This window comes from Numida meleagris, chromosome 5 (assembly GCF_002078875.1).
Source record: "Numida meleagris isolate 19003 breed g44 Domestic line chromosome 5, NumMel1.0, whole genome shotgun sequence".
Taxonomy (NCBI): domain Eukaryota; kingdom Metazoa; phylum Chordata; class Aves; order Galliformes; family Numididae; genus Numida; species Numida meleagris.
The window spans coordinates 4056711-4073064 of record NC_034413.1 but is presented as its reverse complement, the minus strand read 5'-3'; the positions used below and the strand labels follow the sequence as shown (position 1 = coordinate 4073064).

At 46.0% G+C, this 16354-nt stretch overlaps 2 protein-coding genes across 4 annotated transcripts in view; one reads left to right on the top strand and one right to left on the bottom strand.

Moving 5' to 3' along the window:
- Positions 2137 to 13468, bottom strand: IKZF5 (IKAROS family zinc finger 5). Of its 2 annotated transcripts, XM_021397444.1 has the most exons (5): positions 13394 to 13468; positions 11846 to 11916; positions 7107 to 7270; positions 6634 to 6816; positions 2137 to 3789 (listed from the first exon to the last, which is right to left on the bottom strand). In XM_021397444.1, the coding sequence occupies exons 3-5, from the start codon at positions 7237 to 7239 to the stop codon at positions 2846 to 2848; spliced, it is 1260 nt and encodes a 419-aa protein (XP_021253119.1). In that variant the 5' UTR covers positions 7240 to 7270; positions 11846 to 11916; positions 13394 to 13468; the 3' UTR covers positions 2137 to 2845. The 2 variants fall into 2 exon arrangements, with proteins under 2 accessions (XP_021253119.1, XP_021253120.1); XM_021397445.1 differs by lacking the exons at positions 11846 to 11916; positions 13394 to 13468 and adding an exon at positions 9844 to 9995.
- Positions 13465 to 16354, top strand: part of ACADSB (acyl-CoA dehydrogenase, short/branched chain) — a 17605-nt gene continuing 14715 nt past the window's right edge. Inside the window, exon 1 of one of the 2 annotated variants that reach the window (XM_021397443.1) lies at positions 13465 to 13563. In XM_021397443.1, coding sequence (XP_021253118.1) covers positions 13522 to 13563 — 42 coding nt within the window. In that variant the 5' untranslated portion in view covers positions 13465 to 13521. The remainder of the gene's footprint in view (positions 13564 to 16354) is intronic. The other variant, XM_021397442.1, reaches the window with a different exon arrangement.

The following is a 16354-nucleotide window of genomic DNA, read 5'->3' as shown; positions in this document are numbered from 1 at the left end:
GAAGGGAAGGGAAGGGAAGGGAAGGGAAGGGAAGGGAAGGGAAGGGAGAAGGGAGAACTGTTCCCAAATGGTTCAATTCTTACAAGTTCAGGCTAAATTTATTTTTCTCACGTACTTGAAAGCAGAAGAAATGACATTAAGTTAGCAGTATTAAAATACTGCCAAATAACAGTTGGCAAGGCTTGGGGTTAATTTCTTTTTCCTACTGAGTTCTAATATTAAGAACTTCTGCTCCTCCTCACCAGAGGGCCCCTTTCAATAAGGTCACGCAGGCTTCCTCTTGCTACCAGCTACTTCCCTTAGTGACCTTACTGCTCTATCTAAAATTACATGCAGGGGAATTACGGTTCAGAAGTCATCAGACTACACAGAAAGTCCACACAGTTTATAGGCGCTGCTGAAGAAAGTCGGAATGGATTGGAAATCATATAAAGAATGGAAGAACGCAATGGCAACAATCCCTCTGGTATCAGGAGGGACAAAGACTGGAGCCATAAACCAAACTCAGCTGTTGTAATCTACATAACTCACAGCTGGAAGGCATTCCTTACAGCAGCGCAGTCTGAGACGTTTCCTTGTAGCTGCCAGAGCCTAGCAATTAAAAGTTTACACCATATCTCAAAAAGAAAGAAGAAGGATCTCTACAAATTACTAATTGTAAGGGTCTTTACTATCTGTGGTTCTAATACTGTATAATTCAGCCACCTCTGTGGATCACCTCGGTATGGTTCTTTGACTGGAAAGGTCATGGTACAAAATCCGTACAGGAGCAATAGCTTCCAAGTAGACTCCAGTTCAGTCAACTTCACCACAGCCTTCAAAATACAAAAGGACACGTGAGTGGATGACTCCAGGTCCTCTGCATACCAGGTTATGCAAAGAGTTGCTGTTTTGCCTCTGAAAATCAATTTTAAAAGTATAAAGCGAGAAAGGGTTATGGGAGGATTATAGCAAGTGCCATATGAAAAAATGGAAGTTACATTCTCAGTTCTACCACCTCACTAAAACGCATTTGCAACCAAGCCTGAAACCAAAAACAGTAGATAAATTAGATAAGCGTATTCCGTTCCTAAATTCCTAATTCATTCAAGTGAAAATGATCTCTGGTGCCTAAATTTTCAGGTTCTTTTTCCCTGTAATTCATCTTCAGTTGAAGTCCTTGTGAGCTTTAGCTCCCATGACAATACGAATCTGAATAACCAAGCAGCTGCTATTCAGATTGCAGCCACTGACTTCCAGAACGTTCACAAAACCTTCCTACTATTAACAAAATATTTTCTGCCATATTTTGCTGATAGGAAAAGGGGGAATATATAAGGGAAGCTTTAATTTGTCTCCAGTCAGACAAACGAAGGTAAAAGTGCATGTCTAAGTACGCTAAAAGTAATGGTTCTTCACTTTTTTGAAGCATTACAAATTCCTGTGTAACATATCAAGAGCTTTTATTAGTTCTACTAGGATGTTTCACTGAAGTTCCTATTAAAGTGCCTGTCCATTAGCCTAGGTGCTTCTAAAGTAACATGTACAGGATTAAATAAACATGTGCAATGGACTTCATGTACATCTTCATGTACATCCATCTTCATGTACATCTTCATGTACATCCATCTTCATGTACATCTTCATGTACATCTGCTATTAATCACAATGACCTAAAATGTAGGCAGCCAGTGCTTCTTTGCCTGCCAACTACATCAATACTTAAAAAAAAAAAAGGCCAACAAAACAAACCCAATCCCACAACAAACCACAACCTCAGCTCTTCTCCTTACTTCCAGCACACCAAAGGGACAACACATTTTGGGGACGGACGCCAGACAGGCTGACATCCAAGTTAGCCAAAGTTGACACTAAACGTGACTACACGACGTTCAAACATAAAGGCAACCTACCAGCTGTAGCTTGGCCCAAGATAAAACTGACTACTTTTAACTCGTAAACCTCTTGTTTCCATTAGAGCTTCTATCAAGCCAGACAGAAGTCTAATTGTGCAAATTTTAAAGATGTGCACAAATTGGTTTAAGGCAGTTAACACTGATCTGTGTTAGTTCCACGAGAATTGCCTCCTTTTAAAATGGATACAATTTTGCTAAGTGTACTTTGCAGTTTGGAACAAGGTGTCATGTTCATTCCTTCTTTTTATAAGCAGTGAATGGCAGGCTCTGAACTTATTTATTTCCCTACCAGAGTTTCACTCACAGTAACCTCTCATCTTCTAGTTTTGTGATGAATCTTAACCAGAATGTTAAATTAGTGTTTGAGTTTGGGCTATACCAAGCAAAAACATATTAACCTCATCAGTTTAAAGTGAGCTTTAAAATCGAATCGAATTCGTATGCAAAAGTTGCTTCTGTTTATGAGGGTTTTTTTTTGATAGTAGCTAAGCTTTTAAGGACAGGTCTCCAAAGCAACCGCATCTGTCTCTGCAGTAAACTTTCATAGTTCACCCTTAACATATTTTATCCTACCTAATAAATAACCTGATAGTTGCATTCTATGTGTCAGGACACCCTGTTTCTACATCTGTAACGTTTCTTGGGATTTTAAGTGCAAGCAACTGAAATTTAGCAACCAAGACCTCTTAACGCATTCCAATTCTTACAATACTTTCAGCGTGTTGTTTCCTCTGTTTGTTTTCTTTCTCCTTTTAAAGGCTACATATAAAACAACCGCCACATCTTATACAAAATTTCCCTGGCAAGTTTTATGACAACGTAGAAATAAATTTGCCTCCCTTGTCCAACTCTTTAACGCAAATTTTCCTTACTGGAATGTGCAAGCTTTTCCTTCAGGAAGTATGAAAAATATATTGCAATATGTTAAAAAACTAAAAGAAAGCACGTTCTCAATGTTGGCTATGTTGACCTCTCGCAAAATGGCAAGCGAAGTCATACTTATTTTTACACTTGCACCCACATATGTTGCACTGAAAGGGATTTTCAAACCCGTGACATCCCATGTGAATAGTATAAAGGATATTGTCCGCAAAATACATGTCACAGTGCTGGCAGTGATGCAGAAGCTGGGGGTCCTGAACCGGGAGGGTGGGAGCTGGAGTGCTTGGCTGACTGTTACTTATGCTGGGAGTACTGGTGTGGGCGCTGCGGTCGCTGCTTGGCCCTGCCACCGGGCTGTAGTTCCTCGGGTTGTGCGCAGGCCGAGGATCCGGGCTGGTTGGAGATGAACTCTGAGCAATACTCGCCGACACAGAGGAACCTACAGCGGGCGTAGCAGGCTGCTGCATCATGAAAGGCTTTTCATCTTGGCAGGTAACGACATCAGGAGAGGATGGATTTTGGTTTTCAGGTGGCAAGCTAGATAACTGTCCGGCTAACGTCGATAGCTGGTTTAAAGGATTATCGACCATGAGGTCTTGCGGATCCCTTGGCAACCCACCGGTCTGGGACGATTTAGTCATGCTCTCATAAGCTTCAGTCTGGATATTTGGGATTTCGTGAGTGAAATCATTAAGGTAGTCTGGTTTATGAACCACCATGGAAGGTGGACTCAAATTAATTAATGCTCTTCTGCTGAACCCCAAGTTGCTGGTCTTCTTCTGCAGAACCCCCCACATTTTCTTGCTACTTAGGGAAGACCTCGTACCCTTGATAGGCACCATTTTATGTTTACGCCTCCGGTGGTGAGATAAGTTGCTTCTGTCACTGCAGCGGAAGGAACACAATTCACATTTGTATGGTTTTTCACCAGTATGTGATCGCATGTGAGCTTCCAGATGACGTTCGTAAGCGGATGCAAAGGGACACAAATGGCATCTGTGCGGCTTCTCACCTGGAAAATTAAAATAGAAAGAAAGAAAGAAAGACAATACTATGGCATTTCACAGAAGAAGGCTTTTCATGGAAATAGCTAGCTGCGAGCTGCTCACCAAGTTGCTCAAATTCAGCCTCAGAGTCGTTGCTAGTCTTGAGTTTAGCTGGGTATTTGGTGGAAGAGCGGAGTAAAGTTAGACATGTCTGCCTCTCCTAAGTGAGTGAGCAGCAGAAAAAGTGTGAGCACAACCAGCATAACCAGCAACCTAAGAATTGCAGCAATGATGCCAAGGACTGAATGCAGTGATGTCTGTGTGGTAAAAAAATCCACCTCCTCTCTAAAGCGTGCAACCAGTTGGCTACAGTAATGTCTTACTGCTAACTGTTTTAACACGGACGAAGGACAATCTTTTGATATCTTCCGCACATTCCCACTTTTAAATATCCTGGAATTATTACCCAAGCAACCCATGTACACATGCATGTACTCAAGAACTGAACTTTCGAAAAGGATCCTGTGGCTAAAGAGTTACTGAAGAAAAGCAAAGCCAGTTAACCACTAGATAATTGTGTGCTCCCTCAGACATGGTAGTCAGGCTCTGTCCTTTCTGATAGCTTGAACTTCATTCTTCTACTAGATTACATTTTGAAATATTCCCAAATTGAAAATTGTGAGGGTAGATAGCGATAGGACAAGGGGGAATGGTTTTAAGCTGAGATAGGGGAGATTTAGGTTAGATAGTAGGAGGAAGTTTTTCACACAGAGGGTGGTGATGCACTGGAACAGGTTGCCCAAGGAGGTTGTGGATGCCCCGTCCCTGGAGGCATTCAAGGCCAGGCTGGACGTGGCTCTGGGCAGCCTGGTCTAGTGGTTGGTGACCCTGCACTCAGCAGGGGGGTTGAGACTCAATGATCTTTGAGGTCCTTTTCAACCCAGGCCATTCTATGACTCTATGATTCCCACTAATGCTTCTAGAAGTAATTAGAAAGCTTTCAATCAATTTCATATATTACCTTTGTAACAACATACACTGGGTTCTTAATCCTCCTTTCACAGACTGATATTTGATGAGTTCTTAGATTCCATGTGTAGATTGTTAGAAATGCCTTTGGTGCGATCTGATGCATGTCCAGGTGCTGACATGCAACATCATCCTATCTTCCTACCTAGAATGATATGCCAATTTCTAAACTGCTGTTGAGAACTCCTCTTGCAAAACGTGACAAACTGCAAAACAGAAGAGTGGGATCCTTCCCTTCAGCCTTTAAGTTCTTTTGAAGCATTTTCTAACATTGTGAAAACTGGTTTGCGGCTTTCAAAATCCATTATCTACAACAAAAGCCAGGTGTCTGCATGCAGTGAGGGCTAATACTCTAAGACTCTGCAAGCACTGCACAGGACCCACAAGGTGACACATGATTAACACAGAGAGTCACAGGGCCCCTCCCATGGCAAAGTCAATGCAGTTCTTATTTCACTCTAAACTGGTGACACGGAAAAAGATCTGCGTGCTGTGTTGCAAGCCCTTAAACACAGCAAAGCCAGTGAACCACTGATAGTACTGCTGTTCAGACCCAGCACGAATTTAATTCAGAGTAAATTACACTTAATAATAGTCATATGGTCACGCCTGTGCCATAATTGCTTTGGCAGATAGCTTGCTGCACTTGCACATTATCCAGGATGCATCATCTGTTTACTTACATCACTCTGAGGCTACAGGTCAGCTCCCAGTTCCCTATTTTAATGCTGATTCACTCACTCTGAGCTTTCATAGTCCATGCAATCCATGTCTTAGCCCTTTGCCATGCTTCCTCACCATGCTTCTGAGCAAAATAAAACAGAGGTCTTGGATCTCCTCGCCCCTAAGTAGGAAAGTGTCCTTGATCAAATGAGTCATGCATATACTCTCCAATACTGGCAACACTTGCAAATGCACTGAGAACAGTCAACCTACACATAAAGCTCTGCTCTTCCAGCATTTCCCAAAACTTGAAGTCAGAGCAAAGATTTTATTTGAAACAAAGAAGGCATACAAAGCACTGCTAGCTTTATGTGTTGTTTGCCCTTCTTACCATTCTGAAGTTCAGGTCTGGGATGATGCTGACAATATTATATACTACAGCCATGAGAAACAAGTCTGTATGTTAGCCAAGGCACAAACTCTAAGTATGATGCTTCTCTTCAAAAAGGCCTTTCCTGTTAACAGAAAGTAGGCACTCCACGGAAGGCTTAGTTTTGAATAATTACTGGGCCAGAACTTTTGAGGACATTTCTCTGGGAACTTTTGAGGACATTTCTCAGCACTCCAGCCTTCAGTTGGAATCCTTCTTGTTTTTGTATAATGCAACTGTGCTGAAAAGGTCATAATCTATAGCAGGTATTGTTCTGCTAGCTCAAGTCACCAAGTGACTTCTACTCCATAAAGAAGCAGCAGGGTAAGGCATTTGGAGAACACAACAGACCTGTTAACTTTAGATCCAAGAGTATAAAAGAACACAGACAACTTTCTATAGTAAGGGAAGGAATACTGACACTGTACTGTTACACACATTCTCACACTTTCAGAACTAAAGCCTTGTTTTTGCCTTTTGGTACAGCAAAGACTTATGACATTTGACATAAAGTAACAGCACATTGTTTCAGTCGTTCTGTTCAAGGCTCCCCTTGCACACAAAGCCAAAGACATCTCAGGAATCAGCAAACACACAGTACCAACAAAAAAAAAAAAAGCAGGTTTAGCTGCAGAGTAACTCAAAGAAATATCACACTGCTTGAAGATGACAGCTGCTCACACACACAACATAACGTTGAGTTAATATCACAATGCCTCACAGCGAAGTACAGTAGAATATTTCATACCTGTGTGGATTCTGATATGTTCTATGAGCCTTGCTGTTCCTTTGCTGGCATAGTTGCAGTAGCGACACTTTAATTTTCCATCAAATGTCCTTTCAAATCCATCCACTAACATTCCTGAGTTTTCATCCAGTGAAACTTCAACAGAAGGATGATCCAGACCATTCTGATCACTTTCAGTTCCAGCTATGGATAATGCAACAGACATTTCAATAGACAATCGCTGCGATAACAGCTACTGTGCTGTGAGAATATGCCAAATATCTCTGCTTCCATATGCCCCTGCTCATCAACTACACAAAACTATGAGAACAAACCTTAATTAAGATAAGGGCACCCACACATCTTCTGTGATGTAAAAACTACTATTAGAAGTGCTTCCACACAACCGTAGTAGTGTGAGTAATTAGCCTGAACGTAAACTGTGCAGTCATTCCCCAAAACCCAAAATGTTGATAGAATTGAAATTAGCTTACCACCCTGAAGAGTCTCTGCTTCCTTGTCTCCACTAACAGATCCAGAAATCATATTTACATGGTGAGTCTGCTGTGTAAGATATTCCTGGAAATCTTTTACAAAGTCCAAAGGCTCTGGCTTCTTTTCACCCATGTTCGCTCTTTAAGTTTACAACCTCTTGTGCCTAGAAGGAAAAATATTTTCAAATCACAAGTTTCACTGCATTTGAATGCATTCATAAAACCAAGTTTTTTATAGCGGGGGACTACTTTTATCAACTATATAAAAGCAGATAAAATGACATCATCAAAATCATCAAGAGACTGCAGGCCCCAGCTCGGCGACGCAGGCAACCCCCATCCCAACCTACCTCAGTTCCCCAGGTGCCTCTTTGTAATAGGTTTGAGGCCCTGGAACCTGAGGGAGAGGTGAGTGAGGATGCAGGAAGAGGTCTGCCTGCAAAGTTGTCTAGGTTGAGGTGGTCAACTCCACACCTCAAGCCTGCCTCCACCAGGAAGGAAAGGAGGGTGACTGCCATGGCTGACTCCCTGCTGAGAGGAACGGAGGGCCCTACATGTCGGCCTACCCTACTCGTATGGAGGTGTGCTGCCAAGCTGGGGCCTGGTTCAGGGATATTTCTAGAAAACTCCCCAGTCCGATCCGCCCCTCTGACTATTACTCTTTATTAATAGTTCAGGCCGGCAGTGATGAGGTCGCTGACAGAAGCCTGAGGATTATCAAAAATAACTTCAAGGGACTGGGGCAGTTAGTTGATGGAGCAGGCGTCCAGGTGGTATTTGCCTCTATTCCTTCAGTGGCAGGGAAGGACACCGAGAGGAGCAGGAAAACCCATCTTATAAACACATGGCTGAGAGGCTGGTGCAAACGCAAGAATTTTGGGTTCTTTGATCACGGGGCGGTTTATTCAGCATTTGGCCTGAGCTCTGCTGATGGGTCTGTCCTGTCTCAAAGAGGGAAACGCATCCTTGCCCAGGAGCTGGCAGGGTTTGCAAAGAGGGCTTTAAAGATATGAAGGGGGAAGGGATTAAAACCAAGCCTACTAGAGATGAGCCTAGGGGAGTGATAACAGGATTGGGGGTGAGGCAAGGGGCTCAGCTGAAGTGCATCTACACCAATGCACGCAGCATGAGCAACAAAGAGGAGGAGCTGGAAGTCACTGTGCAGCAGGCAAAGTATGACTTAGTTGCCATTACAGAAACATGGTGGGATCGCTCCCATGACTGGAGTGCTGCAATGGATGGCTACAAGCTCTTCAGAAAGGATAGGCAAGGAAGGAGGGGTGGTGGTGTGGCTCTCTATGTTAGAAAGTGTTTTGATGTTATCGAGCTTGTGGCTGGGGATGATAAGGATCATCCTTACAAGGGTAAGGATCAGTGGAAGGGCCAACAAGGCTGACATCCTGGTGGGGGTCTGTTATAGACTGCCTAACCAGGATGAAGAGACAGATGAGGTGTTCTACAAACAGCTGGCTGAAGTTGCGTGATCGTCAGCCCTTGTTTTCATGGGGGACTTCAATTTCCCTGATATATGCTGGGAATACAACATGGCGCAGAAGAAGCAGTCTAGGAGGTTTCTAGAGTGTATGGAAGATAACTTCCCTCTGCAGCTGGTGAGAGAACCTACCAGGGGAGGTGCCACACTAGACCTGCTGCTCACAGAGAAGGACTGGTGGGAGATGTGGAGGTCAGGAGCTGTCTTGGACAGAGTGACCATGAAATGGCAGAGTTCTCAATTCTTGGTGAAGCCAGGAGTGGGGACAGCAAAACTGCTACCTTGGACTTCCAGAGGGCAGACTCTGAATTGTTCAGGACACTAGCAGGGAGGGTCCCTTGGATTCAGTCTTTGAGGGTAAAGGGGTCCAGGAAGGCTGGGCACTCCTATAGAAGAAAGCCTTAAAGGCACAGGAACGGGCTGTCCCCCTGAGCCGCAAGATGAGCCAGCGGGGAAGGAGACCAACGTGGATGAACAGGGAGCTTTTCCTGAGGCTCCAGGAGAAAAAGAGAATCTACCATCTGTGGAAGAAGGGACAGGCAACTTGGAGAGAGTACAAAGAAGTCAGGATGTGCAGGGAGAAAATTAGAAAGGCAAAAGCCCAGCTTGAACTCAACTTGGCTGCTGGGGTAAAAGGGAACAAGAAACTCTTTCACAAATACATTAACAGTAAGAGGAGGACCAAGGAGAATCTCCATCCTTTACTGGATGCAGCTGGGAACGTGACCACTAAGGATAAAGAAAAGGATGAGGTTCTCAGTGCCTTCTTTATGTCTGTCTTTAAAAGTCAGGCCAGTTATACTCAGGGTACTCTACTGTACTCTACTCTCTGACCTGGAAGTCCCGGATGGGGAGCAGAATAAACCCCCCACGATTCAGGAGGAAATGGCCAGAGACCTACTACTCCACCTGGACTGCCACGAGTCCATGGGGCCAGATGAGATCCATCCAAGAGTGCTGAGGGAGCTGGTGGAAGAGATAGCCAAGCCACTTTCCATCATCTATCCGTGTTCCTGGTCAACTGGAGAGGTCCCAGAAGACTGGAGACTCGCCAATGTGACTGCTGCCTACAAGAAGGGTTGTAATGAGTATCTGGGGAACTACAGGCCTGTCAGCCTGACCTCAGCTGCAGGGAAGGTTATGGAGCAGATTGTCTTGAGGGAGATCACATGGCATGTGTGGGACAACCGAGGGATCAGGCCCAGCCAGCATGGGTTTGTGAAGGGCAGGTCCTGCTTGACCAACCTGATCTCCGTCCGTGATCGAGTGAACCGACTTCTGGAAGAGGGAAAGGCTGTTGATGTGGTCTACTAGACTTCAGCAAAGCCTTTGACACTGTCTCCCACAGTATTCTCCTGGAGAAGCTGGCAGCCCACGGCTTGGACAGGTACACTCTTTGCTGAGTAAGGAGCTGGCTGAAGGGCCGGGCCCAGAGAGTGGTGGTGAATGGAGTTAAATCCAGCTGGCGACCGGTCACCAGTGGTGATCCCCAGGGGTCAGTGCTAGCGCCTGTCCTCTTCAATATCTTTACTGATGACCTGGATGAGGGCATTGAGAGCACCCTCAGTAAGTTTGCAGATAACCAAGGGGAGATAACTAAGCTGGCAGGAAGCGTTGATCTGCCTGGAGGTAGCAAGGCACTACAGAACGATCTGGACAGGCTGGATCACTGGGCTGAAGCCAATGGGATGAGGTTCAACAAGACCAAGTGCCGGGTCCTGCACTTTGGCCACAGCAACCCCAGCAACGCTACAGGCTCGGGGCAGAGTGGCTGGAAGGCTGTGTGGAGGAAATGGACCTGAGGGTATTGGTCGATGCCTGGCTGAGCATGAGCCAGCAGCGTGCCCAGGTGGCCAAGAAGGCCAATGGCATCCTGGCTTGGATCATAAATAGTGTTGCTAGCAGGAGCAGGAAAATAATTGGCCCTCTGTGCTCAGCACTGGTGAGGCCACACCTCGAATACAGTATTCAGTTTCAGGCCTCTCACTGCAAGAAAGACATCGAGGCCCTGGAACGTGTCCAGAGAAGGGCAATGCAGCTGGTGAGGAGTCTGGAGCACAGGTCTAACGAGGAGCAGCTGAGGGAGCTGGGATTGTTCAGTCTGGAAAAGAGGAGGAATGTTTAGATGTTGTGTTGAGGGACATGGTTTAGTAAGAACTGTTGGTGATAGGTGGATGGTTGGACTGGATGATCTTGTAGTTCTTTTCCAACCTTGGTGACTCTATGATTCTATGCTCGATTTGCCTTTTTTTTTTTTAATGGATTGTACCTGATCTTTATTTTCCTACTGAACAGGGAGCACGCTCAAAAATGTACTCCCGTTATGTCACACAAAGCAAAGAGCAAAGATTCCCCACCTCCCTGAAAAGAAAAAATATAGAGAGAAGAAAGAAATCCATTATTCTTCTCAACCTCCATGAGTTGTAAGAAAGAAACTTGAAAAAATAATATATGTTTTGGAGGACAAGTTCTAATATTCTACTGCTATACGTTTTATTAGAATTCAGCATTGCTAGTAAAAGCATTTCAAAGTTTCATCCACCCCATTTATCTCACTGGAAGACAATTCAATGTCTCTGATAGTTTGAATATTGTCTCTAGTGAACAAATGGTTCCAAAGAAACCAGAGACTGATAATTCTGTCGTAGCATCTGTTTTGCTGTCTCACATTGGGAAATGACTACAGAATTAGTAAGGACAGAAAGAAGCCTTGGAGAAAGCAGTGTTTCTTTCATCCCAAAATCTTAGCTTCCTGTTCTGCAGTGGTCTTAATCCACTTAATTATTATGCATTGAAATAATAAAAATATTCACCAGAAGTTACTCGTTATGCTTTTTTTCTGGGACTATAAATGACAGACCTTTAAAGTCTTAATTCTCAATAAATTTGCAAATACAGAAGTCAGAACTCAGTTGGAAAGAGGAAAATGAGCCTGTCACATTGCTATTCCTGCAGATCATAATCAGCATCATTTACCATGCTACTTTTCCCATAAGAACACCTTTGTTTTTCAATAGCTACTATGCAAAACATGAGGTAACCCATGAAAATTCAAGTTATGAGATCAAAACCGTATTCAACAATAAACATTCTCCCGCATTTTCAAAATTATTTGCAAGCATTAATTCAGTTTTTGCATCCACATGAACGCGTTCTTTCACATCACACCTACGTAACCTCAATTAATGTTGTCGTTAACACTGTTCAATTAGTTTTGACCACAGCGTTACATATCAATTTTGCATACCCTTTTTTTTTTTTGGTGTCACCAGCCTGATGTAGGCTTAGGTCAATTTGTGTTCCATTTGTTGGTGTCTCCTGCAACGAGAGGAAAAAAAGGACATCAAGACAGGAATTATAGATATGAGAGGGGTACACAGGACAATGTAGCACAGTGATGACCAGGCTACCTTCTAGCAAGTTATAACACTAAGAAATCAGACTGGGCAAAGATAATGTTTTCAGGAGTCATCCTTTCTCTATGTCACCGATTCAATTAGCAGATGCCCAACTTTCTTTTTTTGCCACAATTTGACCACAAACCTCTACATTTGCATGCACAAAAGAACCTTCTCTGACAGAGTTTGTTTTACAGCAGATACACGCAGCTCTCCTTTCCAGGGAAGAATGATAGTAGATCAGGCCACCGCAAACCAGTAAATGCAGTTTCAATTATCAGAACCTGAGCAGAGCAGCTCACATTTCATGTACTCCAATGAGCCTACCGCGTCAGGCACTCTCAGTTCTCCCTGTAAAGGTTTCTGCAGGCAACCACACCTTCTCTATCAGCGAGCAGTACATGGCTTATCGGCTTGCTACACAGTATCACCGTGTAGCATTTGTTGCAGTGCTACGTGCTAGGGTTACAGTGGACAAAGCGCTGTAGGATATGAACCCTCGTAGCAACACCTGTGTCCTAGTCTCTGAATGTTTTTATCCAAGCAAAACACGCTTCAGTGGAAGGCATAGAATCATAGAACTGTTCCTCTCGGAAGGGACCTCTAAAGGCCACCAGCAATGCACACAGGGACACCCACAGCTCCATCAGGTGCTCAGATCCCATTTCCTGACCTTGGCTGTCTGCAGGGATGGGGCACCACCACCTCTCTGGGCAGTGAGGTGAGCCAGTGCCTCACCGCCCTTACAGTGAACAACATTTCCCTTGCATCCAGTCTACATCTCCCCTCCTTTATTCTGAGCCCGTTTTCCCCTTGCTCCAGCACAGCTCCTGGCTCAGCCCTGCAGGCCGCTCCCAGCTGACAGCCCCGGCTCCCCCGGCAGCATCCTGCCCACACGGCTCCGCTACGAGTAACGATGCAGACACCGCAAAACCGTCAGTAAACTATATTTAGTAAAAGAAAATAAAATCACACTTCGAGAACTCTGGCTGTAGGAGAACAGCGCGACACGGCTAACAGCACACATCCGCGTCCCATTTACTTTTAAGGAATCAGACAGGAAAAAAAAAAAAAAAAAAAAAGGGGGGGTGTGGCAGAAGAGCCGCCCGTCACAACCTCATCTTCTCCAGCATAGAGAACGGAGGAAGAAGGCCCCGAGCCGGCGGCTCCCGCTGCCCGCAGCACGGGGCTGCGTCCCCGCAGCACCGCCGCCTCAGCGCCCACCGGCCCGGGACGGCGGCACGGCCGCGGCGCGTCCCCGCAACCGCCGCCTCCGCCAGGCGGCTGCGCTGCCTCCCCCCACGCCTGCCCCTCAGCGCGGAGCCCGGCCCCAGCGCTCGGCGAGCAGCCCGGCGGGCGCCCGCCACACGGCCTCGGCGCTGGCAGCCCCCACTCACCGCCGCCGCCCCGCGCCGCGGCCGCCCCCTTCCGCCGCCGCCGCCATGTTTGTTGTACCGCCCGGCGCCCCCCCGCGCCGCCCGAAGTCTCGCGAGACCGCGCGGAGCGGGGCGGGCTGCGGGCCGGCATGGCGGCGGCGGCGGGAGCCTGGCTGAGGAGCGGCGCTAAGGTGATGCTCGGCGCCGCGGGCTGAGGGCTGCTCGCCTGCTGCTGCTGCTACTGCTGAGGGGAGCGGCCGCCGCCGGGTCCGTGGTGGTGGGGGGGGGGGAGGTGGAGGAGGACTGAGCGTTCCCTAGCTCGGAGCCGGGAGGCGGTACTTCAGAGCCGTCAGAATTCGGGTCCTTTTTGGCTGCTGGAGTGGCGCAGCGGGGCCTCCTGCTGAGAGACTGCGGGTGTGTGGTGCTGAGGGACAGGGAAAGGCTCCGCGGGAGAGCGGGGAGCTGTCCGCAACTCAACCGGGGCAAGTACGGGAGGGAGGGACGCGGAGGAGGCGGTGAGCTTTGGAAGGTGTACATCGCTGTGCTCTCTGTTAAAGTTACACCTCACTGCTGCTGACGTGCCCCCCAGCGTTGTAACCTCATTCTAGAATCATAGAATGGTTTGGGTTGGAAGGGACCTTTAAGATCATGTAGTTCCGACCCCCTGCTATAGGCAAGGATACTTCCCCTACACCAGGTTGCTCACAGCCCCATCCAGCTCGGCACCGGGTTCTTCCAGGGAGAGGGCATCCACAGCCTCACTGGGCAACCTGTTCCAGCGTCTCACTGCCCTCACAGTGAATGATTTCTTCCTAATATCCAGTCTAAATCTACCCTCTTCCAGTTTAAAGCCATTTCCCCTGGTCTGGTTGCTGCCTGCCCTTGTAAAAAGTTCCTCCCCAGCTTTCCTGTAGGCTCCCTTCTGATGTTAGTATTTTAGATTATAAAACCTAAAGCAAGCAGGCGAGCTGAGGTGAAGGTAAGAGTTGAAATAAGAAATAATGTTATAAACAGGCCAGCAACAATGTTTCAGTGCATGGTTTTGGTAGGGCTGGTGGCCCAAGTCCCTTAGCAGCATAAATCATTGCCTTGCCCACGGAAAAAAAAAGAGGAGGAAGAAGCAGTAAGGCAGCACTGAGGCATCTGAGTAACATTTATGCACATTAAATACTATCTGAGACCATAAAACTCCTATGAGTGAATGACTTCTAAGAATAAAACTGTAAACGTTTGATATTTTTTTTCAATCTAAATGTTGAATACAAAACCAATTGTGTCTACACTGTGTTGTTACTAGGGGTGAGGCACGAGGAGCCCACAGGTCTGTCTGCGGGTTGCCTTGTGTGGGCTCTGTCTCCGAGCTGTTCTGGCGATACGAAGTAACCCTGTTGTGTTCTTGGAGAAGCAAGGAGGGGAACTGAATGTGGAGAGTGCTGCTTTAAACACTAACTTTCCAAAGTTAGTTAACTAACCAAACCTTTGGCATTGTTGCCAGGAGCCTGCCACAATACAGGCTGCAGCCCGGGACAGACACTGAGCTGTTGGCTGTGCAAAGCTGCAGCTTGCTGCCAGGGGTTTGGCTGCTTGCCTCAGCCACTGTAGCCCCGTGCACTTTGCTTGTCCTTGCTGAACTGCTTGTTAGCCAAGTTCACCCAGCTGCCTACTTTCATTTGAGAAAAACCTTTACATTTTTCTCTGTGGTTGACAAAAATATGTACTTCCCACTTTGAATGGGGCAGAGAGCGCTGTGTGCATTCACTGATGCACTCACCTGCACGGTTGGTAAGTCTACATCCCAGTGCTAAGAGCCACAAAGGAAAGTATAGGTGACACCCAGAGTATTACCAGCTGTTGTTTCAACAGTACAGGCTTGTTGTCTGCTGAGTGTACCTACTGACAGCCTCAAGATCATGGCTGTCTTGGATTTTTTCCTCTTTTAAAGCAACTCTCAGTTTGATTTTCTGTGAAGACCTGCGGTGACTCCTGTGACTTAATCTTCATTTGAAGGTGTTACACCTGTTGCTACATCTAAACTTGGTGCTCCTGAATCAGACTCAGTCAGTGTTTGTTTTATGTATCCTGGGGTGTTGAATATGAATGAACAACAGTGTCTGTTTTATGCATTACAAGTCCTTTTTTTTATTTTTATTTTTGGTCATACATGGCTGTTTGCAGTAATGTTCCTTACTTGTGATAGGCTTGGGCATCTTGTTGCTAAGACAAAAGGAGTCCACAGATCTGTTTTACATTGGTTCTTCAGTTACTGTGGTGACAGGTATTGAAAGCTGACATGGAAGAGTAATTATTGGAAGGATCAAAGGAATTTTTCATTCCCAACCCCAAAGTTTCAGCTCGTTTTTGAGGAATGCTGCTATCATAATGTGCATTGCAAACTTGTCCTGCTTTCTGTGAGCCAGCAGCGGTCTGCTTACTGCACAGTCTGTTATCTGCTTGCTGTGGGGTTAAGAGAGCATGCTGCCAAAAATGTATGTCGGCAGGAGGGTGCTCATATATATAGTATTTTTATGGCACGGCTGTGTCTCTGCTAGGGGGTTCTGTCAGCGGTTGTCTTAATAAGAAATGAATGTCTGCACTTCAGTCTGACAGCAACGGTGACAGGAATCTGGAGCAAAGATCTGATCGGGCGACAACAGCCACAGAGTGCATTGGGCTCAGGGAGCTGTGAGAGCAAAGCCTTGTTTCTGTCTCATCTCTTGACGTCGGTCAGTTGGTTGCACTGTTCTTTGTTGAGTACTGCTTTTGATTAAATATAAATATTTGATAAAGTTTGCAGCAGGTTCCATATGTTAGCCTGTTGTTTTTTGAGCCAGCTCCTGTTTGTTATATTAACTCCGTTACCTACCTAAATAATTCTTTGAACAGAAAGTAGTTTGTAGCTCCCCAAGATGCAGAACTCACTCTGTCACATTATCTCTGCCTGCTCAGCTGATAATCACTGTGTGCAGCTTGCTCTCAAGAGCC

What these genes read in the sequence shown, in the direction of transcription:
- IKZF5 (XM_021397444.1), bottom strand. Translation starts at nt 7,239, where the DNA reads ATGGGTGAAAAGAAGCCAGAGCCTTTGGACTTTGTAAAAGATTTCCAG. An exon ending in AGCAGAGACTCTTCAGGGTG is followed by an intron (nt 6,817 to 7,106) that starts GTAAGCTAATTT and finishes CATTATCCATAG; the next exon opens with CTGGAACTGAAAGTGATCAG. An exon ending in ACATATCAGAATCCACACAG is followed by an intron (nt 3,790 to 6,633) that starts GTATGAAATATT and finishes TTAATTTTCCAG; the next exon opens with GTGAGAAGCCGCACAGATGC.